The following is a 13471-nucleotide window of genomic DNA, read 5'->3' as shown; positions in this document are numbered from 1 at the left end:
ATTCAATAGTCACAGAGGGACAGGGCACCGCGCACCAAAGACTATTTTATTTGCTTGTAGACAGAGGCCTTTTCTTAATGTTTGACAACAGTCTCCCTCGAGACATAGAGTTCACACAGCTGACAATAAGGGTATAAAAAGGGCAGACTCTTTCTTCTTCGCTGGGCAGCGGAGACGTTTTGCATGCATATTCACTCTAAATGTACTCTTTGCACTTTAAAGAGCACTAACAAATGCTTTTATCAGCAGTGCACTGTGAAGTGGACAACAGTGGAGTATTTATGAGTGAATTCATGCGAGTCTTTTACATTTTATCTTTTAAAAGGTACATTGCACAGGTAATGCCTTTCTAAGTACACCTTTCTCTTAAGAATGTCACTTCATCCTACTGGGTTAGAAGCCTAATGTATTTCAAATAACTAGCACATTATATTAGTAACTGTTTACATGCATGTTTTCTTTGTTAAGAATCAAACGGTGTTTTACCTTGTGAGGCCCGAACTCTTCCTCTTCATGGTCAGCTGAACCTCAGTCGTCAAGGTGATGATGACGCAGTCCCTAGCAACACACACACGTACACACGTACACACACGTACACACACACACATGTACACATCGTCTCAGGTATCCGCCTCATGTTCACTTTCACTCACTGAAACAAAAAGCACAAGAGACAGTCTGAATGAGATTATACAACTCACAAATGTATAAAATACATCATTGAGATCTTGAGTATCTATTAGATATAATGTACATTATAAATAGATATATCCGACTACTGTCTAATGCATGCCATTACCAAAAGTATAACCGTTGCGTTGTGCCAAGATACAGTTTCATCTGTGTCAATCTCATCTCGCAGATGGCGTCACTGCTTTTGTGTTTTAAATGCGGCTTCATTATTAATGGGGAGCGTGGTGTCCTTCAGAGAGATGCTCACTTGTAGTTTCACCAGAGCCAGATATATTACTGGTAAAACAGGCTGCTTTATCACCTTTCTGTGCCTACTGCAATGAACTGACACAAACTGGAGGTAAAGTGCTCACACTGCTTTGTAAACATCTATTATGCAGGATATGACAATTCACACAAAAGTTCCCCCCATGCATTATTTAGAGTGAACGACACATACACGTATTTCCCAGCCAAAGACAACCCAGTAAGCTTTGCAGCTGCTTTGAAGAATGGGTTCAGAACGCCCGGCGGATCGGCCCGCTCATGTTTGGCACAAGGCATATTAACACTAATGTCCCCTTTAGACCAGATCACGAACTACACCTAATTCATCCTTCCAAACAAACAAGCCAGACTGGGCTTTATTTATGACTACAAAGCCAGCAGGCCATTGGTGGCCTTTTCAACGGAGGAAGAGAGATTGCTCATGCGTAATGGGAATGAATAGTCCTCATTTTGAAAGATGAAGTTATTGTTGTGTGTTATGTCAAGTTTATGATTGGTGCTGTGATCTGTGTTCTGTTTGACCCACGTTACAGTCTCCCGTTGATCATCCCGCAATGCTGAAAACAATCAGAAGTCAACAAGGCACAATAATACATCATTAGTGCACATTTAATCAATACGGTGCATGCAAAGTGGATCTCTACCGCACCAATGTTACAAACCACTGGGATCTTCTTTCCTGCTCATTAAGCTGCTAAAATGTGATCTAAATAAGATGCCCACCGATTCGGACCTCCCATTACCTGGCTAAGCTGTCGTTGATCGTTTATGCGATTAAGTATAGACCTAAATCTCCATTTTATCCAATTAATTCTCTGTGCAGGCATGAGAGTGGCTAATGATGTTATCTTACCTAATTAACCTGTATAGGGATTCAACTCCAGGACAGGGGATTGTTCATCCTTCATCCAAGTGTTCATTATTATCATTACAATCATCATCATAAAGGGGCTAACTTATGATGTTGGCCATTCTATCACCATTAATCTAGATTGAGTCTTTTTTTTCTCTCTTTTTAGATAGGGGGATCCTTTGGGGTCACTTTTAATTATCACTAAAAGGATGAGAATTCTAGCAAAGCCGAATAAGATCAGTTGTGGTCACAGCAATCACTGGAATCCCGTGAGAGCACGTTGCACGAATGTGACTTGACTACTTATGACTGAGAGGACATTTCTGACTTTGCTGCGTTCAGAGCCTTGAGTCGTGCACGCTGCCAAACTCTCATCGCAGTTTTCTGTCAGCTCTCCCATTCAATGTCGGCTTCAACCTATTAACACAGCAGACTTGGAGCAGATCAATAGCCCTCGTTGGGCCATGTGTCATTAGTTAATCGGATATTGATGAGGCTATTGACACGCTCCTAATTAATCTCCCAGTGCCGGCTTTCATACGTTTCTTTAATTATGCACTTCATCTTAGTCGCTGTACATCAGCAGGCTATCGCTTTCTGTTTGACAGTGAGTAGTTTGCTGTCAAGTCTCACTCTTGTATAATAAGTTTATTTCCTCTTTTTAAACTGTCACTGACTAGCAGCAGCCATACAGTAAACAGGCAGGTTAAGCATGTTGCGTTTTAACTTTGGCACATGCATTGCCTTAGTTAGGAAAAGCAATGTTAAAGTCATATTCTTGACAGTTTACCAAGTGTCGCAGTGTTATTTTTTGGTAAATCACAAAATGCAAATACACAAACCAATAGATGCTGATACATATATTCATATGCATTAGGGCTAATCTCAATTTAAGAAGTTCTTCAATTAACAGCAATAGGATTGGGTTAACTAATCGATTAGATGATTTAATTGCCAGATCTGTCGAAGGAAATTCCTCCCCAAAGAAACAGAAAAGGACCCCTCTAAATCTCGTGTTTACCAGAGATGTGCTTGTCAGTTTCTTGGAAAGTCATTCAGCATAAAAAACCCGACAAATTCACAAAACTACTGTTTTAGTCGACTAATCAACTAAAAGGGTGAAGCCCTAAAATAAATGAATAAATAATTGTACATGCATTGCTCAAAGCGTATGTCTCATATCCCAGTACCCTGATGTGCACATAAATGCTTATGAAGTATCATGCATGTAACCCTGTGTCTTTGTTCATGCTATTGAATGTGAACTTATATCTGTCTGCTTTGTGTGTACCTGCATGTGTGTGTGTGTGTGTGTGTGTGTGTGTGTGTGTGTGTGTGTGTGTGTGTGTGTGTGTGTGTGTGTGTGTGTGTGTGTGTTGACGCATACATGCTGATCAATAGAGCTGCGCATTAGCGCGCTGGTGTACAGATGAGAGAGCACCTGAAGGTGACCCTGACTACTGGCATCACCACAGGGCTCCAATAAGCTCCTCAGCCGCTGCTCTGCAAACTGCAAATCTCCAACTTTTAGCCCGCTGCTGTTGGTTTGATTATTGTTTATAGATACAGCCGAGAATTAAAGTATGGCCCGCAGGCAGCATAATTATTTACAGCTGAAAACTCATATCATTACCAGCATGCTCCTAATTGCCAGAAGTAATATCAATGTTAGTTGATTAAGTGTATTTTTTTTTCATCTTCACTCTCCATAATGTGCAGAGATTGTTTTCCCTCAGCATATGGGGTGACGGTTTATCTCAATACAGCTGTTCATCTGGCTTGACTTCTATTTTTTTTTTTTTCACTGTTCATTCCAAAATACAATATTGCGGCATCTTCAGAGGGTAGCGATCGATTGCTCCACTTTTTGTAGTTTGTTCACAAGGTCAAAAAAGACACAGGAGATTCATCTTCTGTTGCTCAAAAATAATTTATCTCTGTAAAGATTTTCCTTAAATAGATACAGATGTGACTAACGGGGGCAGACTTCTGACTCAAGGTGATGTCAGAACCAAAGAGAAAGGCCAGTGGGCTGTAAAGCTACCTTTAATTCACAATCTAATGATTAATTAAAACAAATGTTTATTTGGCCTGGACCTCCCTCCCTCTGCTATAAGCACGTCAAAATATTTCATCCTGTATTTAAGGCGGCAAGAAAGATGAGGCTATTAATAACACCGCCTGTGAAGGGGAAAATACATAAACCTTGAAGGCTACTTTATTATTCACATGTAGATTACTCAAACATGAATGTGGTGCTGCAGCACGAGAAACACATTGAACATAGAGTTCATCGAGTGAGTATATGTTAAATCTTAAAATTAAATTTCAGAAAGGGCAAAGGTCAAATCATTATATATATATATTTGCATATTTAGATATAAATAAACACACCCACGTAACAACATCTGCCATTCTTTTCAACAATACAATTGTACAATTGACACATCAGTAAAACTATTGCTAATAACAACATCTGTGTTCCTGTATCTTACTGAAACATTAGTGTAGTTCTGTCAGAAAAAACTACAACTTGTACTTGTCAGGCATTGTGGTTTCTGGATTCTGATCTTCCAATCAGGAGTCACTGTCATTTAGTTTGACTTTTTGGTTAAAGTTATTTCTATCGCACTTGCTTTGCTTTCTCTTTGACCACAGACTTCGTGCAGCCTTGTACGAGTGGGAGTGAGTGACATTTACCAAGAGAAAAAAAAGAAAAGACTTCTGTGTGCCTCAACTTTGCTTCAATCAAACTTGGGAGCAAGAGCTGTGGAAGTCAGCTCGCCTTGCATGATACAGCATAAGGAATACGTAGAGGAAAAGTCATAGAAGCCATTATTTCCACATTTCCTTTCAGTGCATCATATCTTGTGAGGAAAAAAATGATGCGCCCCAAAAGAGTGTGTCTATTAGGCATTTAACAATCACAGGAATCCATCTCATGCTTCTAGAGTTAATATTGTGCAGGGGAGTGGAATAATTGTTAAAAGGGCAATGCAAATAGTGATTAAAAGTGGGCCTTGGGTCATCATTAGGGCATGATCTCAGAGAAATTGAGAGCAAGGGGGAGTGTTTGAGAAACATCCTGCTGACCAACAAGGGGCATCTTGCATGCAAGTGACTGCTCTATGACAAGGATTTATTATGCGCCTTGTGACAGGCAGGGAATTTTCCCCTTTGATGAGTACACTGAGAGTTCACCCATAAATCGCTTGAGGAAATTAGACAATTTTCGGAATGAAACTTTGCAATATAAATACATTTTCTTTCTTTCTTTCTTTCTTTCTTTCTTTCTTTGTCATTCATTCGGAGACGCAGTGATGTCATCGCACAGTGAAGGTCTTGTGATCCATTTTAAAGATCAAGAGGCCACAGGCGGTGGTGTGACAGTGTCTCAAAGGGTCGGTATGTATAGGACGAGATATTAAATACAGTCTAGGGCATTAAACTACATGAGCGGACGGATGAGTTTGATCTATTGCAGTGTGACTCATGATACATGAAAAGAAATATGTAAAACTGGGAGATGTTGATGGAGATTCTGATGCTTTGTTGAGCTCAACAATTGATTTATATTCTGTTAATGCTTACAATACTTAGTATATTTATAAATAGTGTTATATTTGGACTTATGAAACCAGTGGCTGTGAGAGAATGTCCTACTTAAAAGAAAATCAAGAATAATACGACATGACATTTGCATCTGCTATTTCTCCCCTTGAAATAAAAGTATGTGTTTTTCCAGCCAACTTAATTTGATTAGTTTGCAGCTCTGTTCGTCTTCTTTGACTTGACAATGAAGTCTATGTTTCATGCCTGCTGAAAAACAGGGTGATTATTGGCGCCCCTAACTACTTAACAGTTTAAATTCCCTAGAGGTGGTGTAATGACATGTTAAGTTTGTTTCTGTAATAGTGGTAGTATTTGCAGTTGTGGTTACTGAAACCTGGCAGTCTTTAGAGTGTATTTATTTATTGTTTGACCAGTGACCAGATAAACTTGATGATGGATGGCAAACTAAACGTTGCCATTCATAGCCACAGAGTTGTGCAGGAAAAGGAGCGGCTGGTTACTTTACATGGAAAACATAGTTTTTTCATTTTTTTCAATGAATCCGAGTGCTTGATAATCAATTACGTCTTGCCACAAAAGTGGAAAAAAAATCTCCGATGTGTTACGCATTACTACTGTTGGATGTAATTCACTCTTAAGTTCCCCCACAGTCCCACCTGTCAATCAGGCTGCTTCTGTTGTAATGTTATATGTCAGAATATAGCTTTTAATACACAAGTGCAGTGCTCATGTTAAAAGTGCCGGCTCGCAATGGGCTGAACACTTGGCCTGTGTATTGCTACTTGCAGCTTTCTTGAGAACCACTGATACAAAATAGTTTCACCTTGGCACACAGTGACACAGACAGTAACGTCACAGTGACACACACACACACACACACACACACACACACACACACACACACACACACACACACACACACACACACACACACACTATTGGTGAGGGAAGACATGAAGCTTGCAATTTGTTACAAATGCAGGACCAAAATGAGCTGAGAAAGAGGAAAACACATTAAGAAAAGCTAACTTAGACAGTTAATATATTGTAATTCATTCCTGTGCATGCTGCAGAGTAAGACCGCAGTGACCCGCTCGTCTGCCAACAGTGCGAGGTCTCTCCCAAGCACAGTCCAGCTTACAACAGAGCAAACTAATATTAACTGAAGTTGCATTGACTTCATTACAGTGTGCTCAGGCACATCTACTCAGCAACAATTATTATGAAGTAAAGGTGATTATGAGGCTCTCAGGATGCGTTCAAATGTAACGGTTATCTTGTAAATCTACTTTTTGGCAAGAAACTTGAGTAAATACAGATGTTTGAAGAATTTTGTTCACAGCAATACAGGAAAATAGATATTATGGAGGAAATTATGATCTGCAACTTGTAATACAAAATTAGTAAAGCCAATATTATTTTCATCATAGTAAGTATTTAAAGGAAAATACAATATTGTATTTCCCAATCTTGAATTGAGTATTATGCAAATAACCACTTTAGAGGACTATGACAATTTAAAGGGATAACATTTAGAATTTTTGACGGTTTACACTTACTTCCAAATGGTTGAAATAATTTTAAAATAGTTTTTAAAAAGTAAGCTTGGACCCATGCTGTCAATTATACAAAAATCGAAATCAGCAAAAATCTAATTCAGCAGGTCAGACTTCTCGGAATCTTGGAATAGTCCAAGAAAATTGCAATCGGTGCATCTCTACAGACGGTTCACCCCAAACCTGGCTGGCTACTCGCGGTCAGTTCATGGGAAAAAAACACCAGGGCCAGATTTTACCATTTTGCAAGCTAGACAGCTGCCTGCAGGCGAAAAGGGCCCCATACAACTATAGACTTGTCATGTTGTTTAGATGTGAACATTATCTAATTAAGTCATTTTTATAATTAACAAAAGGCCCACTAAAGCCCTGAAAAATCCGCAACTCAACTGTATAGTTCTACTTCAACTGAAAACACTGAGCAAAATACATTTTACCTGCCAAAATAAATACTACTGGTTACGTTGCTAAATCAAATTTTACTCACAAAATAAAGCACTTAAACTACGATGCATTTATATTTATTGAACTATGCAGCATTATATGATCATTAAAAGCTCCAGTTTGAACATAAATTAAGTACATTTAAGTTCTGATAATTCATTTTCACTGTTGCACTAAAAGTAAAAAAATATGAATGTAGGACTTAATACAGTTTTAATATTAATCTTTTTAAGTTTTGATTACTTCTTCTACCACTGCCAATACCATCATATAGTTAGTCAGTACGTGCCTGAAAATGACGTGATCACGGCCTGGAGGAAGGGTAGCTTGGTCGTGTGCGATCCTTTTGCACAATCATTTTGGGCCAATTTGTTTTTAAACGCTTCTGAAACCAAAAGTCTTACAAGTCTCAATATGAGTAGAGACAAAATAAATTGCTTATATAAAGGCAATCCATGAAAATTATAAATTAGTTTGCAGTTAATTACAATTCCTAGTCGGCATTGTGGAGGTTAGTTTATTTTGGTTTATGATGTTCTGCTAGTTACACTTGCTGTCTTCTTGCCCTTACATTTCCTGTCACTATGCACTCTCATTTTCTGAGTGCAAAACATTTGATACTGCCAAAGGCAAAACATATGCCTTGACATCATTTATTGTGAAGCAGCAACGTAGAGCAAGTTTTTTTTCCCTGGCACTTTTTGATAAAACTGTTATTCATTGCAGCAGTGTCGCAGCATCAGTGTAATCAGTAACAACTACTGTATATCCAACAGTGATTTAGAGTTTCAGCTTATGTACAACAGCGGGGAAAAAAGCTTTCCATATGTTGTGCTTACTTTCAAAATGTTTAAAACTAAGAATTAAAATATATGAAACACTAAAGAGAAGTTTTATCTGCTTGTTTACTCAAAAATGCTCGTTTAGTGATGAGTCACGAGGATGTAAGCCTGTTGGATTCCTGCTACAACCGACTGAAATGAGATCAACCCTGATCTCCCAGCTCACTAGCTAACCCGCACATCTGTCTTAATATCTAGGAGAATGTTTGAAATGTAAATGCCTTCAATGACCAACTCCACTCAGCTTGCCTTCAATGGACATGCAACGTTGACCCTGAGGGCAGTAGCAAGCTCATTGGACTATTCATAGACTGTGTCCTCTGCCTCTTTCCTTTTAAGTTTTTTAAAGGGTGTAATGTTCACTCTGTGAGTTTAACCTGGATCTCTTTTGAACTTTTAATGATCTATTTCCTACAGTTCATGATTCAACACGAAGTTTACTACTGTGTGTGCACTGACATATTAACACACAGGCAAAGGAAGGACACATTATGATGTCGAAGTTAACTGAGGTAACACTGTATTTCTGTGTTTGCCTCAGCTAACCCACTGGATGTTTCGTATTTCAACATTTTGTCTACGTTTAAAATTAACATTCAGTCAGCGGAACATCTATTGCACCAGTGAAAACAGTATAGTACTGTGTTTAGTTTTGGCCGGATGCGAACTCCCACAAATAATCCACTGTCCTTCTATTCTTACACAATATGTTGGATTGCATTTGTTTGCATTTTTTTTTGCAGTCTTCACAGCATGAATGAGCTTTAGGCAAAAACATTATAGCCTTCAGCATGTGTTAGCTAGGCTATGTTTGTTTTGGGCAAAACAGCATGACTACTCACCAAGGTTAAGGCTAAGCTAGCTACTGTAGGCTGAACCTGAAACCACTTAAAAGTTGGTTGTAGTGCGGTATATACAATATAGTCATTCTGAAGAAAAGCAGTATTTTCCACTGCATGTTATAGTATTCCTCATAGTTTCCTTCGAAATAAAGAAAACAGCCAGAACATACATGTGAACTCCTCTTGGAGGTCATTGATTGGTGTGGTTGTTTACCGGCAAATATTTTTTTCAAGTTTACCAATTAATCTGTGTTTTGGCATTGTGGGGTTCTTTAGATAATCTCTATTGACACTATAGTCACTCTTTTCCTTTCTGGTTAAGTTTCACAGTCACTTCAGGGATAAAGAGAGTGATCAAACTAAAAAGTCAGAAAGTCCAAACCAAACAAGTTGTGAAAAAGGCTCTATGTTTGACAATATAATTGTCTAGTATTCACACATATTATGTATTACAGTCTTTCATGGCACACATACAACTGAGCGTTGGAGGTTCACACCCTGAACTCATTGATGGATGTTTAAGAATGCGGTTCTTAAAGCCAGGTAATCTACAGACTTTGTTAGTATACACTCTGTTTGCTGGGAGATGAACAGCATTAACTGTCACTTTGAGGAAGTTGTTTAACCAGAGATTACAACAACAAAAATACATAAACACATAAAACCAAGTGTTGAAGGCTCACACCCTGAACTCATACTTGTTGGATGTTTGAGAATGCGGTTCTTAAAGCCAGATAATCCACAGACTTTCTTACTATACACTCTGCTGTGAGATGAACAGCATTGAGCTTTGAAGAAGTTGTTTCACTAGAATTTTTTAAAAAGTCAATGTAAATGCAGGTGATAATGTTAGGATGATTATATATTTGTTCGTGTCTTATTCCACATTTTAGCTCGACATCCCTCAGAGAAAGTTCCAATGGATTTGTTGATAGAGTGCAAATGCTAAACATTACATTAGATTTAGTTTCTGTCTGTCATTTCAGGGTTTTTACAAACAAGGAAACACACAAGAGCATTCAAATAAAAGAACAGGTTATGTAACAGTTTCAAAGCACACACTGTTTTTTTTAGTTCAACTTGTTACTATAATTCCTGAAGACATAATAACTCACTGCAAGACATTTCAAGCCAGTTGAACTTGCAAATGAAAGTCCATCTGCTGCCTTGAAAAAGCTAGTTAACTCAACTTGAAATTCCCTTTCAACTGAAAAATGATAGTCCTTAAGGTTGATGTAACTACAACGTTCTAGTTGTCTCAACATTATGTGTCAAGTTGTCACGAGTTGAGTCAACTCTTTGTCCCTTGTTGTAAAGTAAAAGTGTTTTTACATTATCAGTTCAAGAAAGCTTTCCCTAGCTAGTCCAACAGACGCACATTTGTGCTTTTATGTAACTCAGTTACAAGTTAAAATAACTTTACCATGTGTATACAACTTGCCATTCCAAGTTAAGAGGATTTACATTCCAAATGTATTTCAACTTGCATATAAATGTTATTTTGACTGATAATTGAAAGTGTGCTTGCTTTAGAAAAAAGAAATGACCAATAAATCTTACTTCTGTTCAAAAGATATAACATGTATTTGAAGAAAATATACACAGACTGAAACATTCGCTACAAGTACATCTCAACACACCCAAATAGAAAAATGAATATAGAAAAAACATGACCTTTTCACTGAAGGACAAGAGACTCAAATTATTTAAACTGAAATCTGTGCACGGTTTTCCTATACATTGTTCCCACATACAAGTGGAGGCAATCTGACAGACACTGACTGTAGGTGTGGTTGTACTCTGACAAATTAGAGATAATTACAACAGGTTCATACATTTTCAATATGAACAAGAACATTGTAAACGCTCCAAAAAAATAGACACATGACTGAATTGGACACATAATAATAATATAATGAGAGACAGATGGAGATAAGGTAGTGTGGCTGTGCAGAGGCAAAATGTGAGATACTGAGAACTTGATAAAACCATATGATAAAGCTTTAATTTTTATTATATTTCATAAACATAATTCCAACAGCCTCACAAAAGGTTGTACGTGTTAAAACAACCAATCTACAGTTTAGAAGCGTTTTAGTCTCCTGTTTTCACCCTTACACATTTCTCAACCAAGCTTGACTTTGAGATGTGTTTGAGATTTACTGGCTATATTTATTATTATAATCTTGGGCGACTGTGGGTCAGTGGTAGAACAGGGACGTCCTTCAATCAGAGGATTGGCGGTTTAATCCCAGGCTTACAGAATATGAGCAATTGTCATCAAATGGCAATAATAAGACTATTAGTCTACATATTCAAAGTGTTTTCTTAGATTTTTTCAACAAAAAAAACAAACAGAAATCAGACAATCATATTCAATGTTATTCTCATTTCTTTGTGGTAATTTATTGTTATTGCATTTTTTAAACAACTATTAACTTATAACTTATAATTATAACTTTTGTCTTTTTTTATAATTCAAAATGATATTTATTGCTTTTTTTTGCTACATTAATCATGTTGTACAGGAAATACAGATAGGACAGACAAAACAAAGACCAAAAACAAAGACCAAAAACAAAACGTGTAGATGCCCTGCCTGCATCCAAAGTTAACGCTGGCTCCATCTGCTCCATCCAACAAGATGACCCGTCCAGTTATGGATGCCCTTGGAGATTAGCAGTGACCGGATGCAATGCAGGATGCTGTCAGCTGTGGCACTCTGTGTCCTCAATTCTATTCGTGATAAATACACACAATGTAATAAAAAAAAATAAAAAAACACAAGTCAGCCACTTCAGAGAAATCCTTGTAATGTATGTGTGTAAGTAACCTATAGATTAATTGATAAACAATAAACTTGAGCAATAGCTAGCTTGCAAGCGAGCCTATGTAGCTAACACACTATCAGAGCTAGCTGATGCTAACGTTAGCTAGCTAAAGCGAACTAAATCATTTCAAAATAATTATTACTTGTTATCACTCACCCTAGGCGATGGTGTGTTGCTTGGTCGCATGGTGACGAAAGGCCACGTATTTCTTTCGAACCTGAGATGGTGATGGAGACTGTTGGCTGATCCTCATTTTTCCTCACACTCGCAGTCACAGGTGCGCTCCTTTTTTCTTTTCTTTCTTTTTTTTCTTCACGCAACATCAGTTAAGGCGGAAATCAAAAATATTCTATGGCAACTGGACCAGGTCATTTAGGCTACGATGTTTTTGAAAAATTCATTAAATTATCATAATTATTAGAGGAAATTATGGGGGCATTTTTTGCCCCTCTCCTCATAGATATCAGAGACAAAATTATATTTCTTAGGGGCAGTTTTGCCCTTCTCCTCGTGTATTTCCGACGCTGGTAATAAAGCTAATGAACACACAACATGTTACCATTGTCGCATTACAACCATTGAGTGTAGTAAATGTGTAAATACAGTGTCTTACATCACACATCTGGATTATGTCGGATGAGTATTGCAAGGGTCTGAAACCTTCCAACCTGTCAAGATTACTAGAATACATGTCATTTATTGTGTAATTGTTAGTAATAACTTGTTTGTAAAATATTTAGTTCCAGATCCTAACCAGCATAATCCATCTTAAGCATGTTAAGTCTAAATATTAAAATAACCTACATAAAAATGTAATATTCAATAATTTATATTAAACTTGCAAGCTCCGTTTAACTGTGTAAAACATAGCAAAGGGGATTTTAAATGAATGCTTTTAATCTACAACAGGATAAAACTATAACCCCAAGTCCGTGTCATCATCTCCACAATACAGTCTGTGCTCAGTGCGCAGCTGCGTCCCTACAGCATGCTCTGCATTAAGCATACATGCTTAATTATATATGCTTAATACAATGCTCTGCATTAAGCATACAGCATGCTCTGCAATAAGTAATTACTGGCATATAAACTAAATATCAACACATTAATAAATACATTTAGCATACAGTCAGGTCAAAATAAAATACAAAGAGCAAGCAAGCACGGGCAGTGACTCAGCCTTCAATGCCCTCACCTGTATGACTACACATTCAGACTGCTTAATGTTATGGATGCTAGCTAGCTAACACACGCTAGCTAGCTAGCTAGCTAGCTAACCTAACAAGCTAGCTGGAGGGGGGAGGGGTGTTGAGCGAAAAACGTAACATAAATGGAGAAGAAAACAATTGCGGTCACTTTAAAAACCAATAGCTTATAAATGGGCAAAACTATTGCCCATTGTTAAGCTAGCTAAACATTAGAGCCACAAAGTTAGCCTTTTCCGTACCATTGAAAAGCACGACCTACATAGCTGTGTTATATTACTAACGTTACACATGCTATTAATTAAGAAAAATACTTAAAGTCATAATTTAAACTCACCATTTTGTGCCAAAGCAAAGCGAAAAGA

General features: G+C 37.6%; 1 protein-coding gene across 1 annotated transcript in view; it reads right to left on the bottom strand.

Moving 5' to 3' along the window:
- ofcc1 (orofacial cleft 1 candidate 1) overlaps positions 1-12087 on the bottom strand; it is a gene marked incomplete at both ends in the record, with an annotated part of 89511 nt that extends 77424 nt beyond the window's left edge. Inside the window, one exon of the mRNA XM_079234278.1 lies at positions 12058-12087. Coding sequence (XP_079090404.1) covers positions 12058-12087 — 30 coding nt within the window. The remainder of the gene's footprint in view (positions 1-12057) is intronic.
- Between the last annotated feature and the right edge of the window lie 1384 nt (positions 12088-13471).

This window comes from Taurulus bubalis (assembly GCF_910589615.1).
Source record: "Taurulus bubalis genome assembly, chromosome: 18".
In the NCBI taxonomy this organism is placed as follows: Eukaryota; Metazoa; Chordata; class Actinopteri; order Perciformes; family Cottidae; genus Taurulus; species Taurulus bubalis.
This window is presented reverse-complemented; position numbering and strand designations above follow the sequence as displayed.